Source organism: Notolepis coatsorum (assembly GCF_963971535.1).
Source record: "Notolepis coatsorum genome assembly, chromosome: 4".
Lineage (NCBI taxonomy): Eukaryota > Metazoa > Chordata > Actinopteri > Aulopiformes > Paralepididae > Notolepis > Notolepis coatsorum.
The window spans coordinates 208573235-208592324 of NC_140168.1; the positions used below are offsets into that span (position 1 = coordinate 208573235).

General features: G+C 46.8%; 1 protein-coding gene across 1 annotated transcript; it reads left to right on the forward strand.

Moving 5' to 3' along the window:
- The first annotated feature begins 407 nt into the window (after positions 1-407).
- On the forward strand, positions 408-8173 carry LOC311226301 (perilipin-2-like). The gene is made up of 8 exons (XM_084311717.1): positions 408-502; positions 1118-1165; positions 1974-2169; positions 2892-2974; positions 4006-4291; positions 5972-6150; positions 7217-7333; positions 7584-8173. The coding sequence occupies exons 2-8, from the start codon at positions 1133-1135 to the stop codon at positions 8016-8018; spliced, it is 1329 nt and encodes a 442-aa protein (XP_084167843.1). The 5' UTR covers positions 408-502; positions 1118-1132; the 3' UTR covers positions 8019-8173.
- Positions 8174-19090: the final 10917 nt, after the last annotated feature.

The following is a 19090-nucleotide window of genomic DNA, read 5'->3' on the forward strand; positions in this document are numbered from 1 at the left end:
CCTTAACAATTGTGTGTATTGAGCTGTACTGTATTGTACCCATTCTGCAATCTGTTAAATAAAGTTTTCATTCATTCATTTCAGTTGCAAAATTATTCCCCTACGTTGCGTGGTGGTGGTGACACATTAATTGTAGGCTATGTGTCACGATTTGAAATTGCGACCGGTCACTTCATAGGAATTCCCCTAAACCCTGTCTCGTTACCTCTGACCTAGAAACTTAAAAGGCTATAGCACTTCCGCGTTACATGGAGCTCGTGGAGGCGGAATACAACCACTTTACCCCCCTTCCCCCCTCCCCCTGCTCTCTCCTACGACCTCAAAATACCGGACGTGTTGCGGTGGTCCATTGCGTAACAGTAGCCACCGGATTGCATCTCGCGATAAGCCGAGAATATAAATATTGAGCCGCTGTTACAACTCAGTCATAAGCCAGTCAGTCGTTTCATACGGGAGGAGGAGTTGAAAGCGCATTGAATTTACTTTTGACGCGTATACATCGGTAAGATCAGCTTGTATTAATATATTGTATTTTGTGACTATTTCATTTAGACACTTTTTAAACACCACACCATATTGTATCTGTGTATTACTAAAACATTTGCACTATCTCTATCTCTTTCTTTTTGCATTTTAAAAGGTTTGGGTTTGTACTTCATTGTTTGCATTTTGTACTTTATTTTGTACTTTAGTTCGTACTTGAGTTGTATATTGTATACATTGTACAGTAGTGTTTGGTCTCTATTCTGTTGACCTTTTCACTGTATGAAGCACAATCTCAGGGGGTTCCATACAGAACCAAGCATTTCACTCTAATGTACATGTACCGTAATGTGACAAACAAAACTTGAACTGGCTTTTGCAAGTTCTATTTTAATTATATTAAGGTTTCGTTGTATCCACTGCATCATCATAGTCTACTGTAGATTACTATTATAGTGGTATAATAGTAATCAAATATGTATTCAAAGTATCGATTCGTCTCCCTCTCAGTCTACTTGTGACACTGGGAGAGACACAAAACAAAACGTGTTCAATGACCTAACTCATTCATTAAAGTTTTTTTGAATAGTGTAGCCTAAGCCCTACACTAACATTTAAATGTCTTCTTCTCTAGGTTTAACAGGTAGACATGGCAGCAGTTGACGTTGAAATCCCAAACCAGGTATGTCTGGTCATCTGGAACACTTTCTATTCTACATTCATTTTCTACTACATTTCTACAATTTTATTGACTGACTTTAATTAACATTGTCAAATAAATGACTGATACATAGGTTGTCTGTCTGTTATGTTTTACCAAAACCTGTTGATTGTAGCCTTTTAAACGGGAACGTCCCTGAATTTCAGCATCAATATTTTATTGTTGTTTCCAAGCCAAGGGTAGTTTTTAGTTGGAATGATTTAGAAACACCCTTGAGTCAATTTCCGCTGTCAGTTAAGGAGCAGTGTGCCTACATTTTGAGGAAATAACACAAGAGTAGTTTGTTCATCGCTTTCTACATGCTTTCTAGTCACCTTTTGACCCCAAATTAGGGAACTTAAGTGAACGAGTGGTTTTGTGTCTTATCGCCCTTTTCACTCTCTGTGAGTTTGCAGCTATGTTTCTAGCATATAGCGATAGAGTGACGATACATTTCCTGATAGTTTTAGGACGATACTAGTAGCAACAACATACAGCCTGCACTCACTGTAAGAAAAAAAGCTGCAAGAAAATGGTAAATGTCTGGCATCAATGGTTTCCAAATACTTACTGTCAAATTACAGTAAAATCAAATACATTTACAGATTACAACCTTTATTTAATGGTTAATATTTTGACAAAAGGTAATTTACTGAATTTTTATGGCATTTACACTTAAAGTAAAAAAAAAAGTTATCTGTAAAATAATACAGTGAATTTCCTATGAAAAAAAAAATAATTGTTTACAGTGTAGTGGGACAGTTTTTGATTTCCATTGATTTGTTCCCAGAACCTGGTGGAGCGTGTGAGCAGCCTCCCGTTGGTGAGCTCCACCTATGGCATGGTGTCCAGTGTCTACTGCAACACCAAGGAGACCTACCCGTACATCAAGTCTGTGTGTGAGGCAGCAGAGCAGGGAGTGAGAACCATCACGTCTGTGGCTCTCACCAGTGCCATGCCCATCATCAGCAAGCTGGAGCCTCAGAGTAAGAAAAAATTCAATAATAATGATTTTGACCTACATAGATTTAGGTAACAATTGCAACTTCGAAGTGTGTTTTATTTACAATATCTTCTATATCACATCAAATATTTTGTGCTCATTGTGAAACTGGAATTCCTTGTCAAGTGAGTGTGTGGACCTAATGAGTCAGAGGCTTTTCTGGGATTTCCAAACCAGTCAGCAGACTCATTCTCATGTTAACCTCTGACCCAATTATATGATCTATCGCCGTACGATCACGCCGAGGCACGATACAATTACCATTACTTAAAGTGACGACCCACTCAAATCGTTCACTTTAAACAAGTCTTTTTAACACTACACCATATTTTATTTATTTATTACTCAAATATTTGCACTATATCTCTAGCTCATTTTAGCATTTTGTTTGCATTTTGTACTTTAGTTTATTGTATATTTTGTATAGTGTTTAGTCTTTATTCTTTTTACTTTCTTTTTTATTGTATGAAGCACAATTTCAGGAGGCTCATACAGAACCAAGCATTTCACTGTATATGTGACAAATAAAACCACAAAAAACACAAATAAAATAAAAGTTGAACTTGAAACTTGAATTGCCCCATCCATAAATACCTCTTACTGCAGTGAAGAGATGTGTACATGTTTATTTATTTACCCTTTTGTACACATCCTGTATCAGCCTGTGTTACTCAGTATCGTCTGTTCTTGTTTTATTGCCAACAGTCACCATCGCCAACGACTTGGCCTGTAAAGGTCTGGACAAGATTGAGAAAACTTTACCGATCCTCCACCAGCCTTCCGACCAGGTATGTGGCTGCTCTTTGCACAAGGATTGGCACGGCTAGATGCCAGGAAGGTTTGGCACATAGAGAGTTAGCTAATCTTCTGGCGGCTTATCTATGACCTCTGTCCCGTCTGACACCGCGTTGCCTCATTTGGGCTGAGCTCACAACCAAACTGAAATCCTTTTCTCCTTTTTTATTTATTTTTTGCCTTTCCATCTTTTTCTCCTACCACATGCTGCCCTACTGTCAGTCTGGGGAGGGTGTAGACTACCACATGCTGCCCTACTGTCAGTCTGGGGAGGGTGTAGACTACCACATACTGCCCTACTGTCAGTCTGGGGAGGGTGTAGACTACCACATGCTGCCCTACTGTCAGTCTGGGGAGGGTGTAGACTACCACATGCTGCCCTACTGTTGGTCTGAGGAGGGTGTAGACTACCACATGCTGCCCTACTGTTGGTCTGAGGAGGGTGTAGACTACCACATGCTGCCCTACTGTCGGTCTGGTGGAGGGTGTAGACTACCACATGCTGCCCTACTGTCGGTCTGGTGGAGGGTGTAGACTACCACATGCTACCCTACTGTCGGTCTGGTGGAGGGTGTAGACTACCACATGCTGCCCTACTGTCGGTCTGGTGGAAGGTGTAGACTACCACATGCTGCCCTACCGTCAGTCCGGGGAGGGTGTAGACTATCATATGCCTCCTCCAATACATGTGGAGTCGCCAGCCTCTTCTTTTCACCTGACAGCGAGGAGTTTCACTGGGAGAACGTAACGCGTGCAGAGGTTCACGCTATTTCCCCCAGGTCCCCTCCCTGCTGAACAGGCACCCCGACCGACTAGTAGGAGTCGCTGTTTGCAACGACCAGGACTCATCCCACCGGGTTCCTACCCCGCGAACACTGACAATCGTGTTCGTAGGGATGACTGACCGAGCCACTGACAGCTGTAATCGAACCCAGAGTCTCTGTCTCTGGTGGTAGGCGAGTGCTTAGACCTCTACGCTACTCTCCTTTTTTACATTTTATTCTCTTCTTTTCCTCCCGCCCAGATCGTCGCCAGCGCCAAGGGCGTGGTCAGCGGCGCCAAAGACGCCGTGACCGTCACCGTCACCGGCGCCAAGGACACCGTATCCGACACGCTGATCAGCGTGGCGCACATGGCGCGGGGTGTGGTGCAGGAGGGAGTGGAGATGACCAGGGCCGTGGTCAGTGGCGGCGTCAACACCGTGCTGGAGACCCGCATGGCTCGGCTGGTCAGCAGTGGGGTGGACACGGCCCTCGGGACGTCCGAGAGCTTGGTGGACCAGTACCTGCCCCTGACCGAGGACGAGCTGGGTGGGTTGGCTCAGAGACAAGGTCTTAGTGTCGGCAAACAGCGGGCTACATAGCTACATGGCTAGTTTGGCTACATGGCTACATGGCTACAGGGCTACAGGGCTACATGGCTACATGGCTACATGGCTACATGGCTACATGGCTACATGGCTACATGGCTACATGGCTACATGGCTACATGGCTACATGGCTACATAGCTACATAGCTACATGGCTAGTTTGGCTACATGGCTACATGGCTACAGGGCTACATGGCTACATGGCTACATGGCTACATGGCTACATGGCTACATGGCTACATGGCTACATGGCTACATAGCTACATGGCTAGTTTGGCTACATGGCTACATGGCTACATAGCTACATGGCTACATGGCTACATAGCTACATGGCTACATGGCTACATGGCTACATGGCTACATGGCTACATAGCTACATAGCTACATGGCTACATAGCTACATGGCTACATAGCTACATAGCTGAACTGAAGTGGCCCCATCTCCAAATCCCCACCCCCCCCCCCACCCCCCCCCCCCCCCCCCCCCCCCTCTTTTCTCGACCCTCCCCCTCGACGAACAAAGTGAACTGGACCGATTCCAACATCAACAGCGCACTGCAGTTCACTCATCTCAATGGCTGAACCCTGATCAGAAGTATGTTGCCTCATCTCAAAAGCCTGTTGGATATTTCTTCTGTCAGAGCAAGTCGGATCATGTCAAATTCGAATAGATTTGATTAAAATGTATTATCATCATACAGCACAAGTACAGTACAACGAAAGGAAGTTTGGCATCCAACCAGAGTGCAAATGTAACAGTAAAGTGCAATAGTAATATACAATGTACAGGTGATTAAACTGGGTATGTGTGAGGAAAGCAAAACTTATGATTGGAGGATAAAGAAAAGAGGGCAGGGTTTGAGATAGGTCAATTGTATTGAATGAATCTAAAAGCACACATACTGTGCCTCTATTTCACATGGATCCACCTTTTTCTGACAGAAAGAAATGTCCATAGGCTTTTGAGATGAGGCAACATGCCTCTAACCGGGGGTCAAACGTGGAGATGATTGAGCCGCAGTTTGCTGTCGATGTTGGAATTGGTCCAGTTTTCAGCAGGAAAAACAGCAGCTCGTCAAAGAGGAAGTTTGCTCCAGGGGTCAATGTTCTCCGTCTCAGAGTGACAAATAAACATTAGCGGTTGTTTGCAGCTGGAAGATAACCCCAGAGGCTCACAGAGGCTACTAGGACATTATCCTTAGTATAAACAATGCTGCGAATTAGCCTACTAGCCTTCTTAAAGGCCCCTTAAATGTTTGTATCAATGGACCCCCTTGTAAACGACAAACATGCCAGAAGCTGTCCTTACTAGGCACGATAGAGGGGATAAAAGTATTAAAAATGATTGTAGTCTCCTTTCCTTCCCTTTTATTGAAGACCTAAACCAATGTACAAGAACAAATACATCTTCACAGAAAAATTCATATAATATTATTATAATTATTTTGAACAGATTAGACATTGAGAACTGAACATTGTAACAATGATACCTAATGAAACAATAGCGCGGTACACTTCTGAGAAATTTTTTCAATTTCAACTTCAAGTTTGCTTTTATTTGTCCATCTGAAATGGTCAACATGCTTTTAACTTCACGCCTCCGTCCCCCTTGTCGCGACAGAAACGGAGGCCAAGATGGTGAGAGGCTTTGACCAGGAGCAGCCGAGCTACTACGTCCGCCTGGGGTCCCTCTCCACCAAGCTCCGCAAGCGGGCGTACGCCAAGGCCCTGGCCCAAGTACAGGATGCCAAGCAGCGCAGTCACGAGTCCATCACCAAGCTGAACCACACCTTTGACCTGGTGGGTGAGCTGGAGGGCTGTAGTTATTCAAAGTAACAGTACTGACAGTAGTAGTAGTAGTAATAATAGCAGTAGTAATAGTAATAGTAGTGACAGCAGTAGTAGTAGTAGTAGTAGTAGTAGTAGTAGTAGTAGTAGTAGTAGTAGTAGTAGTAGTAGTAGTAGTAGTAGTAGTAGTAGTAGCAGCAGTAGTAGTAGTAGTAGTAGTAGTAGTAGTAGTAGTAGTAGTAGTAGTAGTAGTAGTAGTAGTAGTAGTAGTAGTAGTAGTAGTAGTAGTAGTAGCAGCAGTAGTAGTAGTAGTAGTAGTAGTAGTAGTAGTAGTAGTAGTAGTAGTAGTAGTAGTAGTAGCAGCAGCAGCAGCAGCAGTAGTAGTAGTAGTAGTAGTAGTAGTAGTAGTAGTAGTAGTAGTAGTAGTAGTAGTAGTAGTAGTAGTAGTAGTAGTAGTAGTAGTAGCAGCAGTAGTAGTAGTAGTAGTAGTAGTAGTAGTAGTAGTAGTAGTAGTAGTAGTAGTAGTAGTAGTAGTAGTAGTAGTAGTAGTAGTAGTAGTAGTAGTAGTAGTAGTAGTAGTAGTAGTAGTAGTAGTAGTAGTAGTAGTAGCAGCAGCAGCAGCAGTAGTATTAGTATTCATATATAAATATGAATGGGGTTGATGGCACATCACCTTTCTTGGATTCAAGTCACTTTACAGCACATAATTGGCCCAGTGGTTCACCTGATTGTTGTAGCTACTAGCTACAGTAGTGATCATAGTTTTAATGGCACTGACGCTCTTTTTTTTGGACCTTAGTCACTGATATCCATAGCATTGGTGATGAGGACAGGTTAATAGGTTGGTTTTGGAGGCATTGTTCTTCACTATGAGCAGGGGAAAGCCCCTGGCATCAATAGTTACCATTGGTTTTTTTGTCTGTTACGGTACACTGTGACCAATGTTTTAGGAATATATAGATGAGAAGCTAAATCATACACATCTACCAGATTCATACATTAAGGAGATTCTCTTTCCCAAGTGGTAGCTTGTGGCCAGTGAACCGTCCGGTAAAGTTGTTATATTCCTTCTTTCCAGATTGAATATGCCAGAAATAACATTGATGGGGCCAACCACAAGGTGTACGACAAGCTGAGCCCCTTTGTGGACTGGAGGTCCAGTGGTCCGACCCAGGCCAATGGCCACGGGGCAGAGGTAAGGTTCTTCAGCTAGGCAAAACATTAATAAATAGATAAGAAGTAGAGTCTGAATGAAACAATTAGAGACAGTTTTGGAAAAGTAAAGATGTAACATTACATTTCTATTCCTTGCATTAGGGTTTTATTCTATTTATCAGCTATCCATGTTTGTGAACGCACACACAAACGTCCACAGTAAGACAAGATATTACACGTCTGTCTGACCTCATCCGTGATCCGTCTCCTCCTCCTCCTCCTCCACTCAGGCCATCGAGTCTCGTACCCTGGGCCTGGCACGCTCCCTCACCCAGCAGCTGCAGACCACATGTCTGGTCCTCGTGTCCGGCCTGAAGGGCCTTCCCAACAACATCCAGCAGGAGGCGCTGTCGCTCAGCCACTCGGCCGCACAGGTCTACACCAGCTTCAGTCAGGCCGTCTCCTTCAGGGACCTGCCCGACGGTGTGCTGGCCAGCAGCAAATCAAAGTTGGTCAAGATGAAGGAATCTATCGACAGCGTCATGGATTACCTCGTCAACAACACGCCGCTCAACTGGATGGTCGGGCCCTTCTACCCCCGGCTTCCTCCTCCGGGACAGGCCCCAGCCACGCCCGGCACGTCCCCCCTCTCCCCACCGCACCAGAAGGCCCCCATGGAGGTGGAGATGGCGTCACTTGGTTCCGACAAGCTATTAGTTGCTTGATGCAGTTTTATAAACACAATGCTTTTTTATTCATAATAATAATTCAGAGAATGTTGTAGGATGAAATTATTTTAACTGCTTTTAGTGACACACACACAGCTATTTACATTCTGCGGCTGCAACGCTGTATTATCCTTTTCCATGTCAATCCAAATAAACTGCTGTTTTCACAACTTTTACCTGAATTTAGTCTTTGATATTTTTTATATATAATCATTGAACAGGTGACTACTACTTACACAAGCTTATGTTAACTACTGTATGTGTGCTATACTCAGTGGTGCGTTATTGAAATCATCTGGGGTGACACGCACCACGTGCACGCGCGCTCCCTGCGCGTGCGCGCGCTCCCGCAAATGCGCATTTAATGTCCCCTCGCTTGGGCACAGACTAAAGACAGTGCCTAATTGCCTCTACGAATGGAATGTAACACGTCTTCACAACAAGGTTAGGTGTGAATGTGTCTGAGAACGTATTTAACACACCTGACGACCGGAGCTATTGATATGCAAATAGCGAGTGAGGTCCCACACCGTGGTACCCCGTCCCATGAACAACGCATGCCTGGCTATACTGCTTGAAAGAGACCAAATTGTCGGGTGGTCCAGGGTGAAAACCCTGCCTCTCCGTAAGGGTAAACTTTTCTGGAATTAAAGAGAAATTCCACCGCAAAGCAACATTAAGCTTGTTTAGATCAGATTAGATTAAAATACATTGTCATCATACAGCACACGTACAGTATAAAAAAAATAAGTTTGGCATCTAAACAGAGTGCAAATGTGACAGTAAAGTGCAGTAGTAATATACAACGTACATGGGTATAAAATATATAAATTTGTACTACTGAGTAATAGTGCTAATCATGCCATTTACATTTAGTCATTTAGCTGACGCTTTTATCCAAAGCGACTTACAAGTTTTGTACGACACGTCAGTAGGAAGGGTACAACTCTATCAGCTGAGTAACAATGTTCATCAAAGTGTTCAGACTTGAGTGCTACAGTGTATGTTAGTATATTAGAAAGTGCATGACAGTAAGAAGGTTATTTTCTTTTAGTTTTTTTTCTCATTTCAGATATTGATTGAAGAATTGTATTCGACGGCGAAAGATTGGACGGGTTTCGGCTGTCCTAACTGTGGTGGGAAGTTCGTTCCACCATTGTGGGGCATGTTACGATGGTGCCGCTTTGCTGGCATGATGTGGTGGAACTCAGTTTGCAGTGTAGAACGGAGAGATATACAGGATACAGGAGACGGCGTAGTGGTGAATAATAAGGCGTTTACTTGAAACAGAAAACAACAAACACAACTGACAACAACGGTAACAATTAAACAATGAACCAGCAAGTGTCTGCTGGCCCACAACACCTAATATACAAACACTAATTAGAGACAGAGGGTAATTACAAACAGGACACAGGTGTGATAGACAGAAACAACAGAACACAGAGCACACTGGGAAAAACAATAACAATTGAACAAACTGAGACCAACAAGACTAAAACATATTTACAAAACACAGACAGGGGAACACAAGTCTAACAAAGTGGAGACAACAACGATACAGACAATAAACATAAATGGCAGTAAATAATATTAATCAGGTGAGTGAGCTGATGCCAGATCTGGATCAGCCCACCGGTTGGCAATGTTTTATTATGAAGGGGTGTATGTGTAGCAGGTATATAAAATATACTAATGTTGTATTCCACAAAGATCCCTCCCTAACGTTATTACTTTAATTTGTTTATTATTATCTTTTACTCTAATAGTCTTTTATTTTGAAGCCGTCGTCACTTCCTGCCGAAGTGACGTTTTTCCCCTTGCACCTCCCCTTTCGCGCCAGACTATCTGGAATGCTGGAAGGGGTAAGACGTGCTTTCAGTGTCTGTAAATATATCAGGTCTAAAAGAACGCACTATTGTAAATCAGTTGCCGGGCAATGAACCGGAGTTGTATATAGTGGTAACTGTGTTAATGTGAACAATTCTGCACTTTTTGTAATGGGGTTTAACTATGGTGACTATCTTTTGTATGACACATGTGGACAACTAGTAGTTATGGGCTGAGCAATGCGTTGTAGGCCTTTTCCTGACATTGATTTCCCTCGTTGCAGCCTGTGAACTGGAGCCACCTAGTGGACAAGCAATAATGCCATATTATTCTTGCCTGTGGAATGTCTTTCCAGGTAATTGGAGATGTCTTATTATTTAATTTGTATTATTTCATTGTGTATTTTATTATTATTGTGATATTTCAATGTATCATTCAAAATGTTCAGACTATCTGGAATGCTGGAAGGGCCTGTGAACTGGAGCCACCTAGTGGACAAGCAATAATGCCATATTATTCTTGCCTGTGGAATGTCTTTCCAGGAGAAATAAAACACTGAATTGCCACAACTGAGTCATCACTTCCACTACACGACGACGACACAGAGGGTGGCCTTTAGACCAGTTACAGTGGTGCCGTGACCAGGACAACACAAGAACCAACGCCAGATTGGTCGCCGGGAAGAGTGTCGTCGAAGTGAATTTTTTTTCTTCTTTCTTTGACGTATATATATATATTTTTATTCTCTTTCCTGGTATAGGAATAGCCAACAGAAAAATATAGTGACCTTATTATATATTTTTCTTCTCCTCCTTTGTGGTGGAATAGCCAATTGAAAAATATAGTGACCTGATAATATATTTTTCTTTTCCTCTTTTGTGGTGGAATAGCCAATTGAAAAATATAGTGACCTGATTAAATATTTTTCTTTTCCTCCTTTGTGGTGGAATAGCCAATTGAAAAATATAGTGACCTGATAATATATTTTTCTTCTCCTCCTTTGTGGTGGAATAGCCAATTGAAAAATATAGTGACCTGATAATATATTTTTCTTTTCCTCTTTTGTGGTGGAATAGCCAATTGAAAAATATAGTGACCTGATAATATATTTTTCTTCTCCTCCTTTGTGGTGGAATAGCCAAATGAAAAATATAGTGACCTTGTTATATATTTTTCTTCTCCTCTCTCGTAGTGGAATAGCCAAGAACAATATTATAATCAAATATTTCTCCACTATTTTGGCATAGTATTGGTAATGGCCAAGGTAAACATATTGTGATCCGCAGTATATATTTAATTTTTTTTCTCCTTCTTTGTTGATAGCCCATTTTAGAAAATAAAATAGAATGGATCATGATAATGTAGAGGTGGGGGCCGTTTCAGAGAGCGGGTCTGTTGTAGAGGGGGGAGCCATTGAGGAGAGGGTGGTTCATGGCCCTAGTGATTTTGCGTCCGGGAGGGGGGCACAGCTGTTGGCTCGATTTAACTCACTGGGCTGGCAGGGTGGTGAAGGGAGGTCACGAGCGCCCAGTCAGACCCAGCAGGTTAGTGCCCCGGGCAATGAAGGTTCCCCAGTCTTCACCTCAACCCATCTACCGAGCCACACACCCTTTGCCCACAGGCCTACCTTTTCACCTACGGCCATCCCCGATAGGAACGACCCAGCATTGAGTGACCTGATATCACACATCGCCCAGCAGGTGGGACAGTCAATATCGGCTCAGATGAGGGGAGAGAGCCGGGCGAATGAAGGCAGTCAAGAGCGGGTTCAATACCCGGGTGGGAGCCAACCACGCGTCGACTCCAAACTCAACCTGACTGGTGTAAAGCTGGTCATGCAGTCGGATGTGAGGGAGCCTCCAGTGTACAGAGGAGATGGGTCTGACAAGCTCTCAGTGCATGAGTGGGAGGAGCTCATGGACACCTACCTGAGGAAGAGAGGTATAGGAGTGGACGAGCAGCATCAGGAGATGTTGTCCAGACTGATGGGCAGAGCCAGAGACATTGTAAAGATAACGCTCCGTAGCAACCCGTTACTAAAGCCTCAAGAGAACCCGAGGGTTGTGACTGACATACTGAAACAACATTTCGGTGGCGTGTCATGCTCAAGTATGCCTCTTGCGGATTTCTATAACACTGTGCCTGTGCCAGGGGAGGACCCTGTCGAGTATTGGATCCGACTTAACAAGGCTGTTGATGCAGCAGAGGAGGGCCTGAGCAGGCATGGGCGACATATTGATGACCCCCGTCGAGAGGTGACCATGATGTTCGTAAAGTATTGCCCTGATCCTTCCCTTGCTGCAATCTTGCGGTTCAAAGCGCCAGAGAAGTGGACAGCTGGTGAAATACAGGAGCATGTTGACCGTCATCAGATCAGCATGAGAGGACAGCGGGACGCCAGAACAAACCGTGCAGGTCTGGGGAGACCTTTAACAGTTCATGTCCAGACACCTGTGTTCGAGGGGTTGTCTACGCCTAACCTTCCAGAGTCGCCCCCTGTCCAGGTGGGAGCGAGTGTCACGTCTGCTCCTCAGATAGATGGGAACTGTCTGATGACTTTGATTGGCCTGCTTGACCGGACACTCTCTCAGAACAGTCAAGCGATGGCGCAGAATAGCCAAGTAATGGCTCAGAACATTCTGCCGATCCCTCAGAGCTACCAGCCGATGGCTCAGAACATTCTGCCGATCCCTCAGAGCTACCAGCCGATGGCTCAGAACATTCTGCCGATCCCTCAGAGCTACCAGCCGATGGCTCAGAACATTCTGCCGGTCCCTAAGAGCTACCAGCCGATGGCTCAGAACAACCAGCCAAGGTATGGACGACAACAGTTTGACTGCAAGATATGCAGATCGGCGGAGCACTCCACTGTGGCACACTGCATGCGGGAGCACCTGTGTTTGGGTTGCTTTAAACCTGGCCATATCCACAGAGACTGTCGCAGTTCCCCTCCCAGACAGAGAGGCCAGGGCGCACGCTCACCCAGAGAGCAGCAGTCTTTAAACTGACTAACCCGCATTGGAGGAGGGAACGTGTGGGTGAGGACAGTCAGACCCTCAGTGCTGAAAGTGAACATGAACAGTGTTATGTGAAAGAGTGCAGTGCAGCACCGGCTGGTGTGAAGATCATAGCACAGAACACACAAAGAGTTGAGCCGTATGATGAGCTGTTCTATGCTCCAGTCAACGTGAATAATATGTTTCAGATGCAAGGGATGCTCGACTCAGGCTCCATGGCCTGTACTTTCAGTGAAGATGCAGAGGAAAGGATGTTGAAAGGAAAAGTATTGCAAGAACAAAGACTGATGACTGAGGACGTGGTTTTAGTGGGGTGTGGAGGAAAACTCACTAAACCGAAGTGTGTGTATGAAGTTGAACTGAAAGTATATGGAGTGAGCTGCATCGTACCAGTCCTTGTAGTGCCGGGCCAGAGGGATGATCTCATCATCGGCACGAATGTGATCAAGTTCCTCATGCACAAGTTGAAGGACAGTGACGATTACTGGCGGCTCATCTCCGTCTGCAGTCCATCCTCATCCCCAGGGTGTGAACAGTTCTTGGACCTCATGGCAAATACGTCCCGATGGAGGGGTGAGAAGGTACCGGATAAGATCGGCACGGTCAAGCTCAAGCAGTCAATCACTCTTCTGGCGATGCAAGAACACCTCGTCTGGGGTAAACTACCCAAGAATACCGTCATGTCGCCGGGAAGCACCGTGATAGTGGAGCCGACTTCATCAAGGTCCATGCCACGTAATATTATGGTTGGTCGGGTCGTGACACCTCTGTGGGGTGATGGGTGGGTCCCCATGAAGGTCACCAACCTGTCTGACACTGTTACGCTGAAGAGGAACTGTAAGCTGGCAGATGTGTCTCCCTGCTTGGCTGTGGAGGATTTGGAGCTCCTCCAAGGCTGTAGTCGGATCGACAGGGCTCCCGCGACTGAGCACCATACGACATCCAGCCCCTCTGACTTCGAGCAGAGGCTACGTGATGTTGGTCTTGACAAACTCTATATCCAACCCTGTCATACCAGCAACGCAGGAAAGGAGAAGTTGGTCCAGCTGCTCGAGTCTTACACCGACATCTTCTCCAAGCATGAGATGGACTGTGGTGAGGCAAAGGGCTTCGTCCACCGCATTCGACTGACCGATGATCGTCCATTCCGCCTTCCTTACCGGAGAGTACCCCCTGCTCACTACCAGAAACTACAACAGGTCTTGACAGACATGGAGCAGCAAGGGATAATCCGAAAATCAGTGAGTGATTATGCTTCACCGCTGGTGATGGTATGGAAAAAGGACGGTAATCTGAGGATCTGCACCGATTTCCGATGGTTGAATGCAAGAACACTGAAAGACGCCCATCCTCTTCCACATCAGTCGGACTGTCTGGCCGCCTTGGGGGGGAACACCTTCTTCAGCACGATGGACTTGACGTCCGGCTTCTACAACGTTCCCATGGCTGAAAAGGATAAGAGATACACGGCGTTCACTACACCGATAGGCCTGCATGAGTATAATAGAATGCCGCAGGGATTGTGCAATAGTCCTGCCTCATTTATGCGCATGATGCTGAGTATATTCGGGGACATGAACTTCAGCAGCCTGTTATGCTATCTGGACGACCTGCTGGTCTTCGGATCGACGGAAGAGGAGGCGTTACAAAGACTGGAGGTCGTCTTCCAGCGACTGCGAGACCACAACCTCAAGTTGAGCTGAAAAAATTTCATCTGATGAGGTCGTCTGTCAAGTTTCTGGGCCATATCATAGATGGTAACGGAGTGGCTGTGGATCCTGCGAAGGTGGAGGTCATATCCAGCATGTCTAGCACAGATCTGATGGAAGAAGACGGGTGCACGCCCTCAGTACGGAGGATAAAGTCCTATCTGGGAATGGTCTTCTTCTATCAGCACTTCATCCCTAATTGCTCTTCCATCGCCAAACCGCTGTTCGCCCTGACTGGGGGACAGAAGAGGAAAGGAAGGACGAAGGTGAAGGTGAAGGCAGGAACATTCAGGAGACTGGGACCCGATGACTGGACTTCAGAGTGTGACGTCGCCTTCGTCAGTCTAAGAGAGAGTCTGCTGGACTGCGTGGTTCTGGCGCATCCTGATTTCTCACGTCCCTTGATTCTGTCGACCGATGCTTCGTTGGACGGGCTCGGGGCGGTGTTGTCACAAGTACCAGCTGGTGAAAGTAAAGCGCGCCCCATAGCTTTCGCAAGCAAGACCCTGAGCAGTTCTCAGAAGAATTACCCAGCCCATCGGCTCGAGTTTTTGGCACTGAAGTGGAGTGTGTGTGACAAGTTCAGCCATTGGCTGAAGGGCAACTCCTTCACTGTATGGACGGACAATAATCCACTCACCTATATAATGACAAAGCCTAAGCTCGACGCTTGTGAACAACGGTGGGTCGCGAAGCTCGCTCCTTATACGTTCAGCCTGAAGCACATCGCAGGAGTCAAGAATGTGGTGGCTGATGCTCTCAGCCGGGATCCGTTTGCCAAGACGGTTGGGCGCCGGCTGGTCACTGAGTCCTACGGCAATCTGCTCGCCGAAGCGGGTGAGGTTGGAGTGAACGGAGTTCAAGATGCCTTCCGTTTGAGGGTCCAGTGTCAACGGGCGGAGAGGTCAGAGAGCGTCGCTGTGATGCAGTCCCAGTGTTCGCCGCCCCTGTGTGACAGCGCTGTGAAGGCGGTCCTTGATTCTCATGACCATTGGGATGCAGCTGCAGAGTCCAGGGCGACAGAGTTGGTACAGACCGTTCAACATCTTGCTCCGCCGGGACAGGATTCGCTGCCTGCCTTTTCCCTGACAGAGCTTCAGAGGAGCCAAGAGAGTGACCCTGACATCTCAAAGGTCACGTCTTTACTGACTCGACAGAGGAGGCCATCGAGGCGAGAGCGAGACGGTCTGGGCGCGAGTGCTCTGGTGCTGATCAGACAATGGGAGAGACTGAAGGTCACTGACGGAGTGCTCTATAGAATCACCAAAGATCCGTTGAGCAAGCAGAGGAGGCTTCAGTTCGTCTTACCCCGGAGTCTAGTGGACAAGGCCTTGCGGGGCGTGCATGACCTAGCCGGACATCAAGGGCAGGCAAGGACGATCTACCTGACAAGACAACGCTTCTTTTGGCCAAGGATGGAGCGCCAAGTTAAGGACTATGTGAAGTGCTGCCAGAGGTGCATTTTGGCCAAGACTCCAGATCCGTCTGCCAGGGCTCCGCTTGAGAGTATAAGGACCTCCGCTCCCATGGAACTAGTGTGTTTGGACTTCTGGAGTGCAGAGGATAACAATCAGCGTTCAGTAGATGTCCTTGTCCTGACGGATCATTTCACGAAGTTGGCACATGCCTTTCCCTGCTCGAATCAACAAGCGAAGCAAGTTGCGAGGAAGTTGTGGGATCACGTGTTCTGTGTGTATGGATTTGCGAAGCGCATACATACGGATCAAGGAGCCAACTTCGAGAGCGAGCTCATTGCGGAACTGCTTAGACTGTCGGGAGTCTCCAAGTCACACACTACCGCCTACCATCCCATGGGGAACGGAGGGACCGAGAGGTTTAACAGAACCCTGGGAGGCATGATCCGTTCGCTGCCGCTGAGGGAGAAGGCCAGGTGGCCTCAGCAAATACAGACTCTGACATTTGCATACAATGCGACGGTGCATGAGACTACTGGGTATGCACCTTTCCACCTAATGTTTGGGCGGATTCCGAGGCTCCCTGTTGACGTAATGTTCAGACAGGTTCTGCATGACCCAGTGGTTGTTGACTACAGCAGTTACGCGACAACGCTTATGTCCCACCTCCATGAAGCAGCAGACGTTGCTCGGAGACATGCTGTCAAGGAGCAAGACAAGCAAGCCAGAGGTTACAACCGTAAAGTCAAGGGGATCTGCTTGAACGTGGGAGACAGGGTGCTCCTCGCAAACAAAGGTGAGAGGGGGAAGAAGAAACTTGCGGACAAGTGGGAACCAACAGTCTATACTGTCATGGACAGCAACCCACAGACTCATGTCTACAAGTTGGAAGATGAAAAGGGGAAGACGAGAGTGGTGCATCGAAACCTGATTCTGGATATCAGCTTCCTACCCATAGAGACTGCTGATGGGAACGCGCCGGAGACTGAAGACAGTCTTGGAGGATCAGAGGATGGGTCTCAGATGGGCCTCATCGACTCTCTGGAGGAAGAGAGAGGATCAGAGGACGGGTCTCAGATGGCTCTCATCGACTCTCTGGAGGGAGAGAGGGGTTCAGAGGATAGGACGGAGGCATGGGTGTTGAGTGGGGCTGGAGAGGCTACCAGTCATGGCTCCTGTGACGTAGCTGATGTGGACGAAGATCAGTCTGATATAGAGACAGTGTCGGTGGTTGATGCAAGTAGTGCCCAGTCCTCCAGACCAGTGTCTACAGTTGACACATCAGACGCAGTGCCAAGGGCCCCGACCGTTATTCCGGTAGTCATTCCGGCCATTGTAGAGCGGGACCGGGACTGCCGTGCACCTACACTGAGGGGCACAGAGGGTGTAGTCAGGACACGGGCTGGCAGGGTGGTTAGAGGAGTCAACCGTTTGATAGAGACGATGGTTCAGAGGCCGTTCGGTTGGTAGGAGTTCCCAGTCTCTTCTCACTCTGTCCTAGGCTTTCTGTGCTGTCTCTTTCAGTTTTTTTTGTTTCATTGATTTTTATTTTATCTTGCAATGTGTCACTGTAAGTAGTGTTACTGCATGTGCTCACAGGTAGGATATGGGACTTGAGTAGGCCGGGTAGGTTTGGTGTATAAGGCACCGAGCGATTCTAGGAGGAACATAGGACTGTACACCCTTTTGTTTTCTCTGAACCTGTTTGACAGGTAGCTTCTAGCTGATTCTGAAGATACGTTTCTTCATGTAAACCCGTGCCGGTTCTGACGTGTGTTGGAGGTCCCTGTTAGTGTGTGTCATGTCTGCCGGTTCTGACGTTGTGTTGGAGGTCCCAGTTAGTGTGTCCTGTAGGTTCGGGATTTTAGCGGAATTCAGGGGGGGAGTATGTAGCAGGTATATAAAATATACTAATGTTGTATTCCACAAAGATCCCTCCCTAACGTTATTACTTTAATTTGTTTATTATTATCTTTTACTCTAATAGTCTTTTATTTTGAAGCCGTCGTCACTTCCTGCCGAAGTGACGTTTTTCCCCTTGCACCTCCCCTTTCGCGCCAGACTATCTGGAATGCTGGAAGGGGTAAGATGTGCTTTCAGTGTCTGTAAATATATCAGGTCTAAAAGAACGCACTATTGTAAATCAGTTGCCGGGCAATGAACCGGAGTTGTATATAGTGGTAACTGTGTTAATGTGAACAATTCTGCACTTTTTGTAATGGGGTTTAACTATGGTGACTATCTTTTGTATGACACATGTGGACAACTAGTAGTTATGGGCTGAGCAATGCGTTGTAGGCCTTTTCCTGACATTGATTTCCCTCGTTGCAGCCTGTGAACTGGAGCCACCTAGTGGACAAGCAATAATGCCATATTATTCTTGCCTGTGGAATGTCTTTCCAGGTAATTGGAGATGTCTTATTATTTAATTTGTATTATTTCATTGTGTATTTTATTATTATTGTGATATTTCAATGTATCATTCAAAATGTTCAGACTATCTGGAATGCTGGAAGGGCCTGTGAACTGGAGCCACCTAGTGGACAAGCAATAATGCCATATTATTCTTGCCTGTGGAATGTCTTTCCAGGAGAAATAAAACACTGAATTGCCACAACTGAGTCATCACTTCCACTACACGACGACGACACAGAGGGTGGCCTTTAGACCAGTTACATATGGAAGGGGAGTTGAGACGGACCGACACCTGGACCAGTCGAACCGGGAGAAGGGTTGCCGTCCGGTCCCGCAGGACCGAGGGAAGTGTTATAGTACCCCGCCCTCGAAGGTCGACTCCCAGGCGGCCTAGCAGGCCCCCCGGGAACTGGGAGGGAGGGAAGCCGCACCGGCAACGAGGGGCTGGGGGAAGGGGGGTCGAGGAACGGGGCCTGCGGGAACTGGGTCGGGGGGAGGGGGTTGACGAGGACTGGAGCTGGGGAGGATGGAGGGTAGAGGCGACGGCTCCGGAGTGGAACCTGGGGCTGGGGTCTCCTCGGTGGCAAGACCCACAGCCGAACCCCGAACCGGAGGCTCCCTGACGGCAGGACGCGGTGCAGGACCCCCGACTGGGGTCCCTCCGGCAGTGGAATCCGGCGTCG

Excerpts from the sequence above, each read along its gene's own strand:
- LOC311226301 (XM_084311717.1), top strand. The coding sequence starts at position 1,133 with ATGGCAGCAGTTGACGTTGAAATCCCAAACCAG. Across the intron at positions 6,151-7,216 it reads TGAACCACACCTTTGACCTG|ATTGAATATGCCAGAAATAA; the intron begins GTGGGTGAGCTG and ends CCTTCTTTCCAG. Across the intron at positions 7,334-7,583 it reads CCAATGGCCACGGGGCAGAG|GCCATCGAGTCTCGTACCCT; the intron begins GTAAGGTTCTTC and ends TCCTCCACTCAG.